This window comes from Typopeltis vanoorti, chromosome 5, assembly GCF_054136105.1.
Source record: "Typopeltis vanoorti isolate ZY-2024b chromosome 5, IOZ_Tvanoo_1.0, whole genome shotgun sequence".
NCBI lineage: Eukaryota > Metazoa > Arthropoda > Arachnida > Uropygi > Thelyphonidae > Typopeltis > Typopeltis vanoorti.
In genome coordinates, this window is record NC_143553.1 from 71053298 (window position 1) to 71075590 (window position 22293).

General features: G+C 35.8%; 1 protein-coding gene across 2 annotated transcripts in view; it reads left to right on the forward strand.

The window, feature by feature from the left end:
• The window catches only part of LOC150106513 (cyclin-dependent kinase 17-like), a 363340-nt gene that overhangs the window by 287522 nt on the left and 53525 nt on the right, over positions 1-22293 (forward strand). Inside the window, exon 16 of one of the 2 annotated variants that reach the window (XR_016548362.1) lies at positions 21847-21984. Coding sequence is in view for 1 of the 2 variants with exons in the window: in XM_090393169.1 (XP_090249295.1) it covers positions 21847-21854 (8 nt within the window). In the remaining variant the exon portion in view is untranslated. Of the gene's footprint in view, positions 1-21846; positions 22181-22293 lie in introns of those variants that run through there. The other variant, XM_090393169.1, reaches the window with a different exon arrangement.

The following is a 22293-nucleotide window of genomic DNA, read 5'->3' on the forward strand; positions in this document are numbered from 1 at the left end:
TGATAATGATAAATTTCCCCCAACCATTTCAGATGCCCAACATAGAATGCTCCCTATATCCTTTCCCAGAAAAATACTGTCCAAATTAGACACACAAAAAAGTCTCCTAGCCCTGATGTCATTCCTGCAATTGTCTTGAAGGTTTGTACACCAGAACTAACTCCTCTCCTATATTGTCTGTATATACTCTCTTACTCCACTGGTATCTATCCCACAGCCTGGAAATTGGCCTATATTCAACCCATTCCCAAGAAGGGCGACAAAGCACTGCCATCTAACTATTGCTCTATCTCAGTCCTGTCTAAGATAATGGATAAAATCATCAATTTCCAACCCCCTACACTATCTTGAAGGCACCCATCTAATAAACAACCACCAGTATATGAATTCCGTCACAGCCAATCAACAGAAGATTTGCTCACGTGTCACCCATCTCTGGACAAATGCCATGGAGAAGTTTGGTGAATCTCAAGTGATTGCACTTGATATCTCCAAAGCTTTTGACCAAGTCTGGCACAAAGGTTTACTAAGCAAACTTCCATCATTTGGTCTGTCTCAGGACTTCTGTAGTTGGATTGCCAGTTTTCTGTCAGGATGCATACTGTGTGTGATAGTAGATGGTTCCTTATCTTCTTACCATTCAACTAATGCCAGGGTTCCACAAGGTTCTGTTCTCTCACCAACCCTCTTCCCGCTATATATCAAATGACCTACTTAAGTTGACTCCAACCCAATACACAGTTTTGCAGATGCCAGCACATTGCACTCCTCCCTTTCATTTGATAAACCTTACTCTACACCAGTGGTTCCCAACTTTTTTTCCACTTGTAAAACCATTTCTATAAATTGTACCCATGTTTTTAAATACTGACACTTTTGTTCAGTACCTACCTTAATGTAAAACAGTGGAAATGAGGTAATGAGTTGGGAAAGGAAAATTACTACACTAAAAGTACAAACCACAGATTTAATTTTACAATATTCGTAACACAGAAATAAGTATAGTTTCATGTTAAATATTGGTAATGATCAAGTATTTAACAAACTTTTGATTTATTATTATTAATAATATTTATTTGTATTATCTGAAAAGTCTGTAATAATTGGTATACAGATCTCTAGCTGATTGAAACATTGTTGTGAGATTATTGAGCTTGCTTTAATGCACTTAATTTCTTGAAATCAGGCTCAAAAGATGCAAAATACAGTCTTAAATCTGGACTTGCATTAAGCTTGTTGCGGTACTTATTTTTTATGAAGTTGTAAGAAGAAAAAGCTCTCTCCACTAGTTCAGTATCAGTAAATGGCAAGAGGTATTTGAGTGCCTTCTCACTGAGCTGTTCGTATTCCTCACTGACATCTACCCAGAAGGTAATAAGATGCATTCTTTCAAAATCAGAATTTAAAGAAGAATCGGTTGAAAGTTAGATTAACTGCTCTTTTCATTGATTGATAGTTTAGCTTCATTGAAGGGATCTGCAATCCAATGGTTTTCTTTTCCATGTTGAGGGAAGTACTTATAAAAGGACACTTTGAGACCTTCCAAGTGACTTAAAATATTCTCTTTCACGTTTTGGGATAGGTGCAAGTCATTCTCAGATAAGAAGTTATGCAGTTTCAAAAACCTCAGGCTGAACTCTTTCAATACACACTTTCCAAAAGTCTAGTTTTTTAATCACTGACTTAATTTTGTCGGTTACTTTGAATATAGTGATTGAGCTGTTTTGAAGTCCCAAGTTGAGTTTGTTTATTTCTAGAAAAATATCTGATAAATATGCAAAACTTTGAAGCCAATCACTGTCATGAAACTTTGGAGCAAGACAGAAACAATGGTCTTCAAAAAAAAAAAAAAAAAAAGCCTGGACTTCATGTCTAAGTTCAAACAGTTGTGCAAGTACTTTACCATGAGATAGCCATCTTACCTCTGTATGCAAAAGTAATGTGCTGTGAAGGCTGTTCATTTCTTCACACAGCGCTTTAAATAATGTGGAGTTTCGTGGTTGTGACTTAATAAAATTTACAACTTTTACAGCCTCATCAAGAACGTCTTTCAGTTCACTAGGAAGAGGCTTGTATGTAAGAGTTTGTCTATGAATGCAGCAGTGACTCCATGGTACATGAGGAACTACTTTAACTTGGCTCCGTCAGTGCATACACCACAATTCAACCAACTAATGTCCTTTTCAATGAAATAACCATCACATTAAAAATATCTTTGCCTGTGGTACGCTCTGTCAATGGGTAACATAGCAACAGGTTTTCCTCAATTTCATTTTCTGTCAAGTACCTCGTGATGACAAGCAAAATAGATAAATCAGCAACTTTCATCGACCTGGATGGAAAAGAATTTACTTTTTTTTAATTCTATCTACTACTGCAGCTTCAACATCATCAGAGATATCCCGAATTTTCGAGACATTGTATTGTTTGAAAAAGAGATAGTATCAATTAATGGGATAAAAATCCCGTATTGTTTTTCAGCCAGTAAGCGAAACAAAGATCGAAAACTACGATCTGAACGTTTCATGCCGACAAACTGTCAGCATATCCAAGCGTAAGTGGCCACTTGGTAGTGCCACACCACGGCAACTCGTTGCAAAGGTGGAGCAAGATTCCTCACTGTTCTTGATATTTTCTCATAATGCAAAACACACAGCTCTTAGGAAATGTAATACTGTTCTAGGTCTAGCTACTCACTGATGAGACCTCAAAAAAGGTTGAAACCGGTCTGGGTAGTGACCTCTCCTCATAATGTAAAACAGTAGTACATCTCCTAAGAGCTGTATGTTTTGCATTATGAGAAAATATCAAGAACAGTGAGGGAGCTTGCTCCACCTTTGCAACGAGTTGCCGTGGTGTGACACTACCAAGTGGCCACTTACGCTTGGATACGCTGACAGTTCGTCGGCATGAAACATTCAGATCGTAGTTTTCGATCTTTGTTTCGCTTACTGGCTGAAAAACAATAAGGGATTTTTATCCCATTAACTGATCAACTTCGCCAGAAAAAAAAAAAAAATCGCCGTTTGGCTTTTCATCAGAGATAGTATCAATTTTGTGGACATGTTCTTCCCCAGACGTACAAAAAACGGCATCCTTAATACAAGGAGAAATTAAATCTTCAGCTATGGTGTGGTTTTTTTACCACATTTAGCTATGCGATAAGAAATACGGTAGCAAGCCTCAACTGCATTCTCATTGTCATTCTTTCCTGACGTTATGTATGAAGTTACATTTGGATGCTTTTCTAAGTGCTGAAAATAATGTATTTCTTTGTTTTTATATATATAGGATGTTTAAAAGGAAATACTGTGAAGAGTATATTAAATATGGGTTTTCATTTGTAAGGGATGGTGATTATCCTAACCCTGTGTTGTGTGGGGGGAAGTATTATCCAATCGTTGCATGAAACACTCTCTACTCATGCGACATTTAGAAAAGCTTTCATGCAACCATTGGATAATACTTCCCCACACACAAAGGGTTAGGACAGTCATCATTCCATACAAATGAAAACCCATATTTAATATACTCTTCACAGTATTTCTGTTTCTTCTGTTCAGTACCTGAGGCATGCACCTTTTTTATTATTTCCCCGTGTGGATGTATTCGTAGCGGTGGGTTATAATCCACATCAAGTTTTGGTTTTTTAACCGTTCCTGTTTTCAACCGCTTAAAAATTACTGACAGTAATAACTGAAACTACGTTAAACATTAAATAAAAAAAAAACTACTTTAAAAGAATCACAAACAAAGACAACACACTTACTTATACTCATTCAATAACTGAACTGATCAAACAGTCTGACTATGGATGTATTCATATTTTTGGAGAAGTTCTAGAAACATCGCAAATGGAAGTCAGTGGAAGGTTTGTTATCGCAGAGGTCATTTCTTAGTAACATGCGATTGTTCTGGAACGGAGGATGGGCGACAAAAGTGATGCATGAACTGTGCGTAATGATTGGTAGAAGAGTGGTTTGGGGAAGGGGTTCATAGCCACACCTTCACCGATCATCATTCGCTAATGTGAGCTAGTTTTGAAGTGTCTCCATTAGCTGTGATTCAAACATAGAATTTATTGTTCCATAACTAACATTTTGGATTTGGTTTAGTTTACTTGTTTTTCCGCCATTGCTGATTATTTATCATGTGCCCCTGAATGGCCCAGCACGTACTACCAGTTGGGAACCAATACTCTACACAACTCACCTCAGCTTACAGAACATCAACCACCACTGCTCTCTCAGTTTTGGTCTCCAAGCCATCTTACACTGGGGTTCAGATGACCTCGTCAGTTTCAATGCTAATAAAACCCAATCCTGTCTTATCTCTCATAAAAAAGAACCATTTTCTCTCAGTATTATTTTGACAACACTCAATTTCCAGCCAAGATAAGATTTCTCTTCTTGGAATTACCCTGACATCAAGCCTCTCCTAGAGATGCTTGATGTCAGGGTAAACACATCACAACCATTGCATCCTCAGCTTCTAAAAAAACTAGGATTTCTCTTTTGCTCAAGACGTTACTTCACCTCTGAACAGCTCTTAACCTTATACAAATCACAAATCTGCTCAGCTATTGAATACTCTCACATTTGGAATGGGGGGCCCCTAAGAGCTCCTTCAAAATGCTTGACTCAATACTCAGTAAGCAGTTAGACTTATTAATAACCTATCTCTTATCAACTCACTCCGTCTACTTTTGCACAGACATTTGGTTTCTGCAACTTGTGTATTCTTTAAATATTTCCATGGCAAATGTTCATCTGAAATAGCATCAATAATTTCCCCACTTGGTACTAAGCCTGTTGGAACACATGCAGCTGCTGCTCAATATCCCTTCACGGTGCACCTTGAAACCCACAAAACAATTTTATTTTCCTTCTCCTTCATTCCTGCTACTGCTGTATTGTGGAACAGTTCCTGGTGTGTTTCCCAAGGAATACAATGTACAGTCTTTTAATTCAAACGTAAACAAGTTTCTCCTTTCCCAACCCACTACCTATATATGGTACTAATGTACTATAGGTTGATCAACCAACCTCTCGTGTATGGGTTCAACATAAAAAAAAAAAAAAATTGAAGTGCCTCCCTCCCCCCACACAAATTATCTACATTCTTCAAGTTCACTACAAAAATCACTGAATCCCTATCAAAGTTCCAAGATATACATTCCAAACCGAAGTGCTAAAAGAATAGAGCAAAGATCAATAGACCCAAGAGAATATACTACCTGGTATATGGTTTGGAAAAACAATACAATGCCAAAGCTAAAAAAACAAAGCCTATGCATTACCTTGTCCATGAAAACCTATTATGACGTTATGCATACTGCCTTTAAATGCAAGGTGATGTTTTCTCCTTCTCTATGAAAAGAAAAAAAGCTGGTTCTTGAGCAGATACAATGCAGATTTAATCCTCTTTCGAGAAACCAACATCAGTTTCATATCTAAACTAGCAGCAAGATGGAATAGTCTTATGAATTTCACCTTTCCCCAATCAACAACAACATGGTGCAGGGATCACCTTAGATATCAGCCATGGATCCCCGTGCAAACTCAGGCTGACTGATGATATACCAGGTCAAGTCATATATATATATGCTAATCTGGAAACACCGAATTATATCATTCTCCACATCTTTAATATCTACATACCACAGATGGATGCTTTGGCAACAAAAATTAATCTGCAGCTCTCCATTTTTTCCTGCAGACCAGCTACATATTCTGGGTATTGCAAGAATAGAAGTGTCAATGAGATTGTCAATAATATCTAGCCACAAGACCCAGAATGTGTAACTGGTCTACAGTCCTTAATCTCAGAGCCTACCCAATCCAAAGACACAATAATACCCATGAAAATGTGATTGCCTAGTGTCTGCAATCCCAAATTAAAGTCTTTTGTACAACTCTCAGGTTACCAGAAGATAAGTCAAAAGAGATAGATCAGGAAAGTTGATCAGCTCCAGATGTAAAGTATCTGACTTTCATTCAGTTACACCACATTTTTATGCATTAATAAATTAGCTGATTTTTGTACTAAGCAATTATATATATATATATATATAAAGAGGAAAGATTTGGGATAATTAAACGTTTTCATTTCTTCACTCTTTTGTTTTAGTGTAATGTAATAGAGAGTAATGTCATGAAATTTAACTTCAATAATGAAATACAGTTGTCTTCATTATCACAGAGAGAATAAAGAATTATGTTAATAAATCATTGTATGAAATTTTATAGTTTTTTAGTTTGTTCTCGAGTATCATTAAACATCAGTGAAATTTCATAATGGTGATGGAGGTACATATGGAGTTGACAGTTTTCAAGTTCAAGAACTGCACTTATTTTTTTATTTATTTTTTATTTTTTTGCCAACAGATATCGACAATTATCACTGTTTTATTTAAATAGACTGAAAAGTTTGAAGTGAGTGCACTCATGGCTGACATTCAGGAAACCCTGTTACTAGTAGCAATTTTTTTCTTCTTTAGCTAGTTAAGCCTCTAGGGTTCTTAGCTGCATGCACCAACTTCTTCCATTGCTTTCTGTCTTGAACTTTTCATTCCAGTTCTGAATTCCCATCTCATATAAGTCTTTTTGGATATTATTCTCCCGCCACATCGACGTTCTGTTTAGCCATTCTCTCCTCACCCATTCTTTCTACATGCCCAAGCCATCTCAATCTACTTGCTCAAATCTCAATCAAGTGGGAATCTATAAAGTTCATATAGTTCTTGGTTATGTCTTCTCCATTCACCTGTTGTGCTATCTCTTATAGGTCCATAGACTTTTCTGTTATTTAGTTCTTGGTTATGTCTTCTCCATTCACCTGTTGTGCTATCTCTTATAGGTCCATAGACTTTTCTGAGGATTTTATTTTCAAAGATCTGCAATGCTTTTGCATCTTGGTCTGTTATGTTCTAGGTTTCTGCTCCATATAAAACAATAGGTGTAATGATTGTCTTATATATTTCTGTTTTAGCTCTGCTTGATAGAATTTCAGAAGATAAATGATGTAGCTAATGATAAGATCTATTGGAGGCATTATTCTAGCTTTTATTTCTGTATTAATTTTATTATCTTAAGCAATCGATGTTCCAAGATATTTGAAGGAGGTGGCACTTTTAAATTTCAGTTTATCATTGGTAAAATGGTCATTCTCCCCTTGATTATGATTTCTGCATACATTTAAATATTCAGTTTTATCCTAGTTTTTCAGCAGCAATTTTTAGTTTTCTAAATATTGTTCTAATATCTTCAGAATTTTCTCCAATAAGGCATATATCATCTGCATATCCTAATCTTACTGTTCTGTTTATGTTATCCTTCTTCTTGAATATTTTCTAATGCTAAATTAAAAAGGATGGGTGAGCGAGCATCTCCTTGTTTCAATCCTGTCTTAATATCAAAAGGTTCAGATCTAATTCCATTTGCTGATAGCATGGTTCGGCTGTCAATGGTGCAAATTTTGATTAGACGTATTATTTTATACTAATTCATCTAATATTCTTAAAAGTCCTTTTCTATGAATGCTATCATATGCTTTTCTAAAAGTCTACAAATTAAATATGCTTTTCTAAAGTCTACAAATTAAATATGTACCTGCAGATTGTATTCTCTTTTTTTTTTTTTTTTTTTTCTAGTATCTGTCTAAGTGTAAATATTTCTTTGGAATCTTGCTTGATATTCACCAATATTTTCTTCAGTATAAGGTAAGATTCTTTTTAGTATAATATTAAATAAAATTTTGTAGCCTGCTGATAGTAGCAATATTCTCCTAATTTTCACATTCATGTTTGTTTCCCTTTTTATAAACTGGAATGATTAGAGTGATTCTTTCCATTCTGTGAGTATCTTTTTCCCATATTAAGTGGTTAATTAATTCCCCCCCCCCCCCCAAGTGCTTTTTTTTTCTGGTGGTACACAATACCGGCACCTTTTTTCTTAAGTTTTTAAAAATTTGCAATTTATTGACAGCAAAATGTATTATAAATATTCCAGTAGATGGTACTGTGTTCACTAATTGAATTTTCAGTTTTGATTACTCATAAGTTGGTACCCTGCTTTCCTGTTTCCTAGGTTGGTATGCAACCGGAAACAGGAAGTTGTGTTCACTTCCGATTGCTTCCAATATCAGTTCATCACTTCTACATTCACTCTGCAACAGGTAGGTGTTCACGTGAGTTTTGAATTAATCTAAGTTAAATCAGTGCAATCATTGTTCAAAATGAGTAGTTACTTTATGCCAATGAGTAAAAAAAGGAAGGCTGAAGAAGCAGAAATTGTTGAATCTACTTGTGATCCTATAAAACAGAAAACTAGCACCGAAAATACACTTGGTGAAGAAAATTACGAAACCAAGACAAAAGATCCACGTGGTCAAAAGGAAGCAGATTCTGATAATGATTGGCCCGAATGTTGGGCACTTTTGCAGAAAAATGATTTCTGCGAGAGAAACGAGTGGCTGTATGTCAAGAATAAAATGTTGGGCTGTAAAGTGTGTCGTGATGTCAGAAATTTTGCCGTCAATAAACACATGGGAACGAAAATTTCAGTGGAGCGGGAAAATGGTAAAATTGGTCATTTTGGAGAATGATAAATTTCGCAAATAACGGTTCATGTCATTAAGAAAAAAGATTTACGATCATAAGGAGAGTGCAGTGCACACAGCATTACAAAAAATAAAATCTGAAGCAAAAAACAAAACATAAGAGAAAGGTTTCCTAAATACTTTGTCTCATAATAAAGACGTAACAGGAAAAGTGTTTCGAACCGCTTACAAAGTTGCTAGGAGAAAACAATCATTTAACAACTTTGAAGATGAAATAAATTTACAGGAACTTAATGGCCTAGACATGAGATATATTCTTCATGTATGAAGAATGTGGAAAGTTGTGAAAGTTGCTGTAATAACATTTCATAGTGAGTACCGGCACCTTTTTTTTTTTCAGAAAAAAAGCACTGCCCCCCCCCCCCTCCATATTTAATTATGTCAGCTGCTATTCTATCAGTACCTGGTTCCTTGTTGTTTTTGAGCAGCTTTATACTTTTCTCTACTTCAACTAAAAGTTTAATTATTTCTAGGTGACAAGTGTAATAAGTATTCTGTTTTAAAGACACAGTAGGTTCATCACAATTTACGAGTTTGTTAAAATACGCTTGTTTGTTATTTCATCTCTAAAAGCTAGTATTTGTCCATTACTATTGTTGATTACTGTTGTTTTCATGTGGGTCTGATTTTTGGTTTCATGAAAATTTTTTTTTCTGTTGTCTTATTATTTTATTGGCTTCCTTGCTGCTTTCTTTGTATCTCATAACAGATGAATATCAGCTGGGTTATTTATTTATTTATTTTTTTAACAGAAACTTGAATTTCAGCTTCTTTAAGTGGTACTCATCTTAATTTGCATGATTATGCCCTCTTTCTCATGTAGCATTTGTATATATGTTTTGTTCTTATGAACCTTGTAAAGAGTTTTCAACTTACAATTTTCTCCTCTTTTTTTTTTTTTTTTTGCTAAAAATTCTCTGCCTCTTTCTATCAAATTCTTTTGCTGTCTCTAAGACTCTCCTAATGCCACCAGGCATTCGGAAATTATGAACTTCCTTTGCTTCCTTCTATATATAAACAGTCTTTTCCAGTTGGCCAAATTTAGTTTTGGTGATGACAACACTTGTCTTCTCATTTGACAAGCCTTGCATTACCGAAAGCAACAAACTTCCAGGATTAACATTTCTGATCTCCGAACTATTCACTAGAAAGGATTCTGATAATCATTTACTTTTAATACTAGTAAACCTCAATCCTGTATCTAGCATAAGGAATCCTTTTTACTCAGTGTTAGTTTTGTTGACACCCAAATCTTAACATTATATTATACAAATCTGTCCAACCATTATTCCCACAAATTTAGACAGTGTCCCTAAGGACTTCCTATCAAATATTTGACTCAGTATAGAAAAGAAAAGTCTTCCTCTTCTAAATTTTCTATGATGGAGCAATGGTAGTCTTTTTCCAATTGATTCTGTGAGACATATCCAAAGCATTGTCTGCAAAGCCAGATTGACCATAGTCATGGCTGCAGATATATTTTTTATGTTCTTCCATGTGAATATCTTCTTGTCTGTCTATAGTTGGCCAACTTGCAGGAACAAGGAATTTTTTATACACCTGAAACTGAGAGAGAGAAGAGGAAGTTTGTCTCTTGTGGAACAGATAAGCATAGTTAATTTTAAGTGAGGCTTGAAAGGAGTTGAAGAGATTGTGTTTCTTTAAGATTCTGGTTATGTTATTTTTTTATGTGCCTCAATGATAGCATTACTAAAATCTTTCTGAAGAGAATATCATGGACTGGGGAAAAGACTGATTATTTTTGTGATACTGTGGGAACTGTAGCCATTAGATTAAAAAGTGTGGTGTATATGATTGAGTTCTGCTGCAAGAGAGTTGTCTTTGGAACAAAGGTTATAAGCTCTGTGGGTTAGTGTTTTAATGACACCATATTGTTGAGATGGAGGGGGGGGGGGATGTGAAATTTTTGAATTTATCTATGTGTTAGTGGGTGTCCTGTATACTGAAGGACAGGTTACCATTAGGTTGGCATGTTACCAAGGTGTCTAGAAAGGTTCAACTATTATTAGTTTATTTTTCCATGGTAAATTGGATTGTAGGGTGAAAACTATTGAGGTGAGAGAGGAAAGTGTCTAATCTGTCTGGGCCATAAGACCAAATAGAAAAGACATCGTCTATATATCTTAACCAGATAGAAGATTTGATAGGAGTTGAGTCAAGAGCTTGGTTTTTCAAAATCTTCCATAAAATAATTAGCAAGGGGGAGATCCCCATAAAGGTATCCTCTGTTTATAAATTTTGTTCTTTCAAGAGAATAATCAGAATAGATAGCAAAGGAAAAGAAGTCTATGATATCATGAGGGAAAAAAAAAAAAAGTGGAAATATTTGAAGAATTAAATACCATTTTTAATTCTTTCCTAGTGCTGTTTCACTCCATTAAACTTCTAACATGGGTGGGGAGAGTACTTCCTCAGCTGAATATAGCTGCTTTTTACATTATTTATGCATTCCTAAGTTCCATCCCTGTCAGACAAACCTGAAAGAAGAATTATTGTACAGGTTGCTTTCTTTGTAGATATCTACAAATTATATCTTTCTAGATGTTAATAGAGACGTACATGTTAGACATAGTATAATGTTTTAAATAACATGTAAGAGAAAACTAAATAGAATGTATTACTCCTATTTATTTTGCTTAATATTCATCAGCTTCATTCAGGAAGAAGACAACTAGTAAGCAACAACTAGTTGTCTTACTAGTTGTAAATTCTGAATACAAGAACAAGTCATACAGCATGTGTATAATTTCATGTCTCTTAGTTGCAGCTAAGGAGGAAACACTGTTAGAGTTCAGAGACATGGGTAGAGATGTATAATTAAGTAATTAATTTTTTTAAATTATAAAAAAATTAATGGCAATCACTTCCCAAAACTTAGAGATAAACATACAATTTGTCCAATTAAGATGAGGACGGTGGCATAGATCTTCACATGATTCAAGAAATAGATGATCAAATTTGAACCTACTGTAGTGTAACATCTTAGTATGGTTCCATTGAATTCTGTCTATGTCGATGGCATGAGAAACAAGAAATGAACCTTCAGATTCCAAAAATCTTATATAATCTTGATGTTGTGTGTGTGTGTACATATCAACCTCGCCAGAAAAAAATAGCCTTTTGGCTTTTCATCTTAATCTTGATGTTCTTGGATTCTGATAGTAGCAAAATGGCCAGTCTGTCCAAAGTAACAAAGATGACAAAAACTGTGTATTTGATAAACACCAGGCATGGAGAGATGTGATAATATATCTTTGATAAGCAGTAAGAAATATGACAACTTCCATGCTGGTTCAAAGGTGGTATACAAATTATATCTATGAAGGGTCCTTGCTATTTGTTCAGATGTTCCTTTAGGTAAGGTATGCTTATCCTTTTAACATCACATTGCAATCTGGAAGAGGGATAATAATTATCAAATATTTTCTGTAACAAGTTCTCACTGTATCATTAAGTAGTAGAGTAAGTTTTATTTTATTTAATCTTCTAACAGAAGAGACTCAGAAGAACAAATCATGTGTGCTCAGTGTACAAGGCTTTGGATAATATTTTTTATGAAGGATGATGATGTGAGGATTCGTGGATATATCTGCCAGTTCATGTTCAATATTGAACTTGATGTGAGTATATAAGGAATTAATTTGACCAGAAAATGAAGTAGTTCCGTTGCAGAATGAGACCAGATTGCAAAGATGTCATCCACAAATTGTAGCCAAATGTGAGATCGAGGAGAAATGGTGTTAGAAATCTGATCCTCTAAATGCTCCATAAAATAATCAACCAAAGAAGGTGATATAAGTAGGGTTATCCATCACAGTACCCTCAGTTTGTTGGAAAATTTATGCCAAATAAAATAGCCCTTAAAAATTACCTGCAAAAATATGTTATTATAGACATGATAAAGTTACCAGAATCTACTTGTAGATTTTCTAGGCATGATTTTACTTCCTCAAATATGCCTGATCCTCTTGTTCCATGAAGTGATTCAAGACCAATAGGTTCTTCAAAAATGTTAAAATTATCAATTTCTTTTATAAAAATGCTTAATTGAGCTCCATCACATATGCCAGCAGATTTGTCCAAAGCTAAAGAAAAGAAAGCAAAAGCATGGACAGTTCATTGAATTCACACTTACTATCACCTTCTGTTTTTCTTTTGCACTGCGATGGGTAACTGAATGTAAAAACAAGACTTAATTTTTGAAAACATATAAAACTGCAAATGTTCACAAAGGATGAACAAAGCACAACTCATTAGTGCACGAGTATCAATTGTAAACTGACTGACAAAAACCTGTGACGCATTGCTGTTTCTAACACTTGGCACCTCAGAATCAAAAACAGATGAATGTGCACAAAACAGTAAAATCAGTAAAAATAATTACTTTTAGTAGGATACTTTAATAGGACACCTCTTGGCAATTCTCATTAAAGGGATGCGAGTTCTGTTCGCTACAAACTGGGTATTAACATGGTCTACCTACTCACTGATGAGATCTCAAAAAAGGTCGAAACCGGTCTGGGTAGTGACCTTCTCTCATAATGTTGAACAATAATACAGCTCCTAGGAGTTAAGTTCACATTATGGGTAAATATCAAGAATAGTGATCGGAGCTTGCTCCACCTTTTACATGAGTTGCCTCAGCTTGCACTATCTTCAAGGGTCAGTTGCTGCTCTATCCAGGTATTTGCTTACGCTTGAAATCGCCGAACTTTATATAGTTTCTATATTCGGCTAAGAAACAATATGGGATATAATATCCCTTAACTTAAATAAGTTCATGTCGCCGAATTGAAGCCTTTGGCTCTTCATTATAATTAATACTAAGTTTTATTTTTTTTTCCTCTACAAATCAGTTTTTGGTTAATACTTTTTGTATAAATAGACTTATTTTTCATTATTATCATTGGGTCTAATGTGCCATAGGTTGGCCATCCTTGGTTTAAATGCTATTTAAACCAGAATGTGTACATTATAATATTCTATGTATCAGAATGTGCTATTCTACTTTCCTGGATTAGGGAAATCTGTGAAATTTATTTGAATATTGGTTTCAAGAATCTTACTCTTGACTTTCCATTCATCTCACACCCCTTCCCCAATCCCTACTCTTCCCTTGGATCTGTATCCCATATCTGTTTTGGAATTCATCCCATCATTCCTGATGTTCTTTCAGCTTGTTTTGGTTTTTCCGATTTTTTCTCGGATAGCTGACACCATTCTAATATCCATATTTTTAAATTTTTATTATTATTATTACATTAACTTTTATGGAATCAGCAGACTGATCATTCAAGGAAGCCCACTTAATTAGCAACCTATTTACATGTTGAACCTTGAAATCATTTACACTTCCACATTCAGAATGCATTCTGATATTGCATTCCAATCAATCACTTACCACAGCCAATCTTCAATCCATCTAACCAATATACTATTCATTATCATTCTCTGCAGCTTGTACACCAACCTGTCATGAGGTAATCTATGAAATGCTTTTAAAAAGTCCAAGAATATACCTTATGTGAATTCTCCCTTGTCCAACACATTCATTACCTTATCATAAAATGCAAGTAAATTGCTAAAACAAGACTTACCCTTTACAAATCCAAGCCTCATAAGGAATCATATGTTCATTAATCCATTCCTAATACCTTAGCTACAACTGCAAATATGCAAACTGGTCTATAATTGGAAACCTCTCTTAGAACCATGCTTCTGGAGCAGTACTATTTTGCCTTTTTTTTTTTCACTCCTTAGGAACCTTGCCCACTTCCAGACATATTAAATAACCAGGTCAAGGGCATAGCCAATTGTTTTGCACATTGCTTAAAAATACATGGTGATGTAGATGGCATCCATTCCCACAGCCTTATTGATATCTAAATCAGTCAACAACACTAATACTCCTCTCATTCTTTCACTCTAATTCTAATATTTGACTCCCTTTTACATATTGCACAGCATCATTTACACTGATGAAGTACTCATTAAATAATTTTGCTATATCCTTTGCAATGGTCACTCTGCTACCATAACTAGTATTAACCTGCCTTAAGTGTTCTTCCTCTTGCTTGCCATATATCAAAAGAATTCCCTTGAATTATCCTTGGCTTTACTGGCCAATCTTTTCTCATTCTGTACCTTTTTCTTTACCATGCTTGTTTACTTTACCTCTTAGCCTGCACATTATACTCTTACATATGATTGCCATTGACTCTCTTGTACCTTCTCCATAACATCTTCTTTTTCAGTGATTTCACTCCTCTATTTATTGAATTAACTCTTGGTTAATTTTTGGCCTTGGTTGGCACTTCCAGACCACAGGTTATTGGCATTAGTGAAACATGGCTGACAGAAGATGTCCTCCCATGTGTCCTCTCCTCCCAATCAATGTTACCATAGTTGAAATCTCCCATAATAATTACCCTCATTCCACTCATTTCTTCTATTTGCTTATGCATACTATCTCCACCATCTATTCCATCACCTGGTCTATAGCAGCACCCAACTGTATATTTAGTTCTGCTAGTTTCAATCTCACACCAAATAGCCTCAAATGTGCTAGTGGGATTGAATGTGAGGGGTATGGTGTGTTCAGGAGTAACAGGGAGAATAAAATGGGGGGAAGGAGTGTTACTGATGATAGCTGATGAGCTACAGCCAAGAAGAATAGAAGTGGAACTGCAGGATATAGAAAAGAGCACATTTGAGGCTATTTGGTGTGAGATTGAAACTAGCAGAACTAAATATACAGTTGGGTGCTGCTATAGACCAGGTGATGGAATAGATGGTGGAGATAGTATGCATAAGCAAATAGAAGAAATGAGTGGAATGAGGGTAATTATTATGGGAGATTTCAGCTATGGTAACATTGATTGGGAGGAGAGGACACATGGGAGGAAGGAATTGGATTTTATGTGGTTATTAAGGGATAACTATCTGTGACAGCATGTAATGGAAAATACTAGGGGTGTGAGAGTGCTTGACCTGGTAATTGCATCTGAGAATTTGGCTGTAACGAATATGACCACGTTGCCACCAATTGGTGAGAGTGATCATAGGGTCTTGACTTGGGAGGTAGTTAAAGGTGTGGAATTTACAATTAAGACCAGGTACATGTGGAATTATCGGGCTGGTAAGTATGACAAGCTTAGGAGATTGATTGGTTCAGTGCCATGGCATGTACAACTGCAAGGGCTAGAAGTTGATAGTGCATGGGAGGCGGTTAAGAAGTGTTTGCATGAAGCAATGGCTGACTATACCTAGAGTCCAAATAATAAATCAAGTAGGGGTTAAATGGATGAATAACACCATTAAGCTTGAGCTGCAAAAAAAGCAACAACTATGGAGGGAATTTAAGAAGAAAGGTGACCGACAGGCACATGAACGGTATAAAGCGCAGGCCAGAAGGGTAACGAGTGTGGTAAGAAAAGCAAAAAAAAGATTACAAAAGAACATTGGCCATGCAGGCTAAAGAGAATACCAAACAGTTTTTTCGATATGTTGCGAGTAAAAGAAAAAATGTATATGGCAGAATGATTTTAAAGAATGCCGATGGCTGGGAGGTAACCAAATCATTTGATATAGTTGAATTACTGAGCGAGCACTTTGCAAGAATATATCTTCCAAGTGTGACATTGCAGAAATGAATGAACCAATAGATTATACAGGAATTGTGGTGAATGAAGTGGAGGTGAGTAGTCTATTGTAAAACCTCAATGTCAATACATCTATGGGATTGGATGGTATACCAGCTCATGTCGTACGAGAAGCAGCTAAAGAATTGTCAGTACCCTTGACCATTTTGTTTAATTTGAGTCTGGGTTAGTCCCGAGGGGGTGGAAAGAGGGGAAAATAGTTCCACTGCATAAAGGAGGTTCAAAGACTGCTGTTGTAAATTACCGACCGATTAGCATATCAGGAATCGTTGTCAAGGTCTTGGAGAAATTAATCAACAGAAGAATACAGGATTGGATAGATGAAAATGGGATACTGTATGGGGGACAACATGGTTTTGCAAAGGGTAGATCATGCCTCAGTAACTTGCTCACGTTTTATAACACAGTGACGGCTGAACTGGATAAGGGTAATGGGTTTACAGTGATTCTACTGGACCTTGCCAAGGCCTTTGACAGGATACCACATGGAACTCTAATCAGTAACCTGGAGCAGATGGGGATGGATATAGGGTTGGTGAGATGGATAGGAGCGTGGTTAATTCAGGAGTGGAGTTCAAAAGACGGCTTGTAACTAGTGGTGTGTCGCAGGGTTCTGTTCTTGGACCACTACTTTTCAATTTGTTCTTTAACGATATAGGAAAAGATCTGAGAGGAAGTGTTCACTTGTTTGCTGATGATGCAAAGTTGGGTAGAGCAATTGTGAGTGCGCAGGATGTCAAAATTTTGCAGGATGATTTGGATAGTTTGGAGGACTGGGCTAGGGAAAATGGATGTCAATTTAATGTGGCAAAGTGTAAGGTTATGCATTTTGGAGTGAAAAGATTAGCAGCAGTATATCACATTGGTGGAACCATACTCCAGGAGATTGATGAGGCCAGAGATTTGGGAGTGTTGGTGGATAGAGAGTTGAAGTTTAGGGTGCACATTGCAAAAGTGCTAAATCATCTCATCAAATCACTTGGTTGCTGAAAAATACTTTAACAAGCAGATGGAAACAAGTTATTGTTCCACTATATCGAGCTTTGATAAGACCCCATCTAGACTACTGTGCCCAGATATGGGTGCCAGGGTTTCTTCTTGATGGGGAGGAGATGGAAAGGATCCAGAGACGAGTGACCAAGATGATAGCAGGTCTGTGGAATGAACCTTATGAGAACAGGTTGAAGATTTGTGGGTTTCAAAAATTGGTTGATAGGCAGAAAAGGGGTGATATGATTGAGACATTCAAATTACTGAAGGGTTTCTATAGGATTAATCCAGACGATATTTTTGAGAATAGGACTGGTGGTGGGAGGACTAGGGCCATACATGGAAGCTGGGCAAGAATGTGATTAGCAGGGGTGTTAGAGCTAGGTTTTTTACTTGGAGAGTGGTGAATGAGTGGAATAAGCTGCAGAATCTGTTGTGGGTGCGATGACCGTGAATGAGTTCAAGGCAAGGTATGATAGATACTGTGTGAATGTCGAATGTTGTTTTTGACATGATGTTAGGGCCTCCCTCGATGAGTCTGTCAACTCCTTGAAGATGCCCGAAATAATAATAATAATACTGCCTTATGAATTCCTGTGCACTGTCAACATCTTTTCTGTTCTGCTCCTCTACCCAATGTATTGATGCTAGTTGACTAGAGAGAGAGCTTCCTATAATAACCCACCTTATAATTCCACATGTATCCTTTTTTTTTTGACAGTAACCTTTTCTTCCTTGACCACTTCCAAACAAGTACCTCATGATCACTCTCATAACCATTAACAACCACATTTTGTGAGGATATCACCAAATCTAACACTCTGACCTTGAGTTGCTTCCATCACATGCTACTTAAGATAGTTATCCTTAGAAATTCAACAGATTCACTCTTCTCCTTACCATCTGTCTCCTCCTTCCATTCTCCAATACTATAATTAAAGTATCCCATTAGGATCACCTTGCCTAAACATTTCACTATCAGTGTACTCTCTATATTTCCTTGCCTGTGGCAATGCCCTATTATATATAATTTCAACTTCACATTGTGCAGATTCAAAATCTTTACCAGCATTTTCAACTTTCACTCTTTGTGGGTTCAATTCCTCTGCTGTCATTAACAGTACTCTCACTCTTCTTTTCACCTTCCAAAAGATTATATGTCCTTCCATGTCTATTCCCAACATTACATCATCCTAAGTCAACCAAGTTTTGCTTACACCAATTATCTTTGAGCATACTGACTCAATCAATGTGACAAACTCAGCTCCCTTCCTTCTAATACTCTTTATATTAATATACAAGCATAACAATCTTCCCCCCTCCCTGTCTTTGAGGCCATCCTACCAACACTCCCTACTTTAGCTGCTATACCACAGCTCTCTCTAAATAGCGTAAACAGAAAAATGTTTGTATACTGTATCAACATCCCACTAATATCTAATATTTGTGCTTACCTCAACCTCACATGAAATGGCCTCCAAGCCATTTCTTCATGTTCTGCATTGAGAGGACACAACTCTTCTGAAATCATCAGTAATACCCAACCTCCTCTTATCTTTTCAAAAAATTGCTATAACTATCACTTTCTACTCCCATGAGTACATCATCCTCTGTTAACCATGTCTCACTATCACAAATAATTTGTCCATAAACTTTTCACTCTCATTCCTAATACTCCTTACATTGGTGTATAAACACAGTAGTTTCCCCTGGTCCTCCTTGCCATCATTCAAGTAATTTGATTCAGTTGGTTCCATTTGAGGCCATCCCTATCTTGTCTTCCTTTGTGTCTCTTATGTCGCACAAATTCTGGTATCTTATACTCATAGCCTCACCATCTAGTTTTCATTTCCCTGACTGCCTACAAGCTCTACTTCTATCATCAACAATCTACCCAGCTTCACACTACCACTCTCACTCGAATGCAGACCATCTGTACCAAACATTTCTCTCTTACCCTTGAATTTATCCCATACATCTTGGTAGTATACTGACAGTATTCCTTCTCTCACTCTTCTGCTTCTCTGTCTCTAGCAACACTCGCAAATTCCATGCTACTGCCATCACACTTCCTTGCAAATCATTTGTCCAGCCTGCATTTTCTCTCTCCTCCACAGCTTCAGTCGCTCTTCCTATCATTGCTCTTCTCAGACATACTTTTGACGCCTCTATTTTCACATTTTTATCCATAGCCCAACACAGCCTTGCACTATTTTCCACCATTCCACTACAGTCATGCACCTTTTGATTCATCTGCTACTAGTAACTTCCTTCTTGTACCTCCAACTACCAATCTCCTTTCTAAATATCCTGTTTCATTCTGCGCAAGCCTCATTTATTTCTCAACCTTACCAATATCCTCATTTGTGTTCATATATTTCATGCTAGCTTCCTTATCATTCTTCATTCATTCTTCTACCATTCCACCATCTTTCACATTTTCCTCTGTCATTTATTGTACTTTGCAATCAAATATTTTAATTGCTGTTTTTAATTTTGAATAAAAGCCTATTTCTTCTGTGGTTTGTGCTACAAATGGCAAAAGTAAGCAGTTGATGTAAACCAATGCTGTATCAGTAGAGATCTATTGTAGCCTCTTCAGTGGTCATTTTATACAGAATTTAGTGCTTTAGGTGAAACATTTTCATCATCTCTCTCTCTCTGCTTTCTTTCTCATGTCTTTCATTTTTCTCTTTTATATCAGTTCCACCTAATATATTATCAGCCATAATTTTCAGTTTGTTTTGTCGTGTCATTGTATATGATTATAGATGTGCTGTTGTGTTTACCACTCAAAACGGTTGTAAAGTATGATCACGTGTAATGAATGCTAAATATCACATTACACATAAAGAAAGTGTAGTTAATTTATGTATTGATATTTTTTGCTATAACCCAATCTGTGAAAGGTCATGAGTTCTGTAGTACCTGTACTATGGACTGGAATCCTTTTTAGAGGAGCGAAGAGACAAAACATGGTTTTATACTACTACACCTATAGTAATACCTTTAGTATTACATTATCTTAGTGTGTGTGTGTGTGTGTGTGTATATATATATATATATATATATATATATATATATATATATATATAAAACTTGGAATTTTGAAAGGCTTTGTAAAACTATTATTTACAAGCATTAGATACTGCAGGAGCTAAGAGAATATGAAGTTTCATTCAAGAATGTAATATACCCTTTATTATATAGCCTCAATTAGTTTACCTGTTTCACTATCCTTTGAATTTTCATGCTGTAATATTCTAGTACTAAGCAGCGTTCATATATGTTTTGAAATTTTACTTTCAGTATTATTATTATTGCATGGGCACTTCCATGGACTCCTGGGACTCATCGCGCAAGATCCAAACTATCAACACAGTATCTATCATACCTCTCATTGAAACCATTAAAAGACAAAGCACTCAAGCAACCAATTTCATTCATTCACCACTCTCCAAGCAAAAAATCTAGTCTGCATACACTGGCTAACTATGCTCTTACCCAACTTCCTGGGATGACTTCTTGTTCTGCTCACTCTACCCAAGTGCTGAAATATCTCCTGCATCGATCCTATAAAATCCTTTTGGAATAGAAACACTTAAATGTTTCGCCTCTCCACCACTTCCTCATTCCCAAGAAACCCAGGTGACCAGACCTGAGCACAGTAATCCAGATGTGGTCGTATTAAGCCTTTATGAACAGTAATGGTAACTCTCTTATCTCTACTTATTAGTGTGTTCTTCAATAACCAAGAAATCCTGTGAGCTACACTGGCTACTTTAACAATATATCCTCTAAACTTTGAACTCTCTATTTACTACTACCACTACCTGCACTTCCCTGGCTTCATTGATTTCTGGAGTATGGTTCTCTCATCTCATTGGGGTACACACCTTGTAATCTTTGTATCCCAAAATGCAAAACTTTACACTTTTCTACATTAAATTGGTATCCAAGTGAAAGACATGCTGCCATTGCAGCAGTAGCATAATTATAACAATAGATGCAAGCTAACAATGCACGATTTTTAGACATGGTACTTCCCTGATTTTTGGTAACACTTCTACAGTGTAGCTAAAGCCTGATCTTTTAATATTGTTATTTAATATTTCTTTATAAAAATTATAAAGAGGTTTGTGCTTAGCAAAGCAAATTATGAAGAAAAAGGACTGAAACTTAAAAACTTCAGGAAAGTGCAAAAGGTGAAAATGTCTCGCATTATATAGCTAAAATATTTGGAATTCTATTTATGCTGCAATATTTTTATAATAACAGAAGTTTAGAACTTATGTGTTTATAATTTGTGTTCACTGAAATAGTTTTAAGTGAATGTTGAAGTGATAAAATAAAAATTTAAGAAATTTGATGATGACATGACATTACAGTATCTTACTAGGAAAGGTTAGATAGCAGCATAATCTTTGCCATGGCATTCTGTATTCTCATTTTGATTCATTATCTCTTAGTTTAACATAAAAGTATTTTAATTTACTGTATACTTTTGTTTTTTTGATAATTTTGTTTGAAATAATATTTGCTTAAATTTTTTCAGAAAGTTAACACCATGGCAGATTAAAAAAAATAAACTATCTAGAGTTCAGGGTCATAAAAGAAAAAATGAGCAAGATAGAAGATTCCTTCTTCATATATCTTGAATTTGACAAAGATGGAAGCAGCTCATATCAAAAATGTAAGCAGTCACTATTTCAAAACTACCATTTACTTTCTGTTCTGCCCTGTCACTCATGAGTCATCAAGAGGTCGTCTAGTATCATAACAGATGGTTTACATAATCCTGGAACTAACATGGGTGCATGGCTTTGCAGTATATTAATTGTTGAATTTTTTTATTTAAATTAAATATTTTGATATGTATTTGAGCCTATCAAGGAGCTAAAGTCACTCTTTTATAATCTTGTGGTCCTTTAAAGGCCGTTCTAAACAGCTAATATTTATTCCTCCATGTAAAAGAAACTTTTAATAATACTATTCATTATGA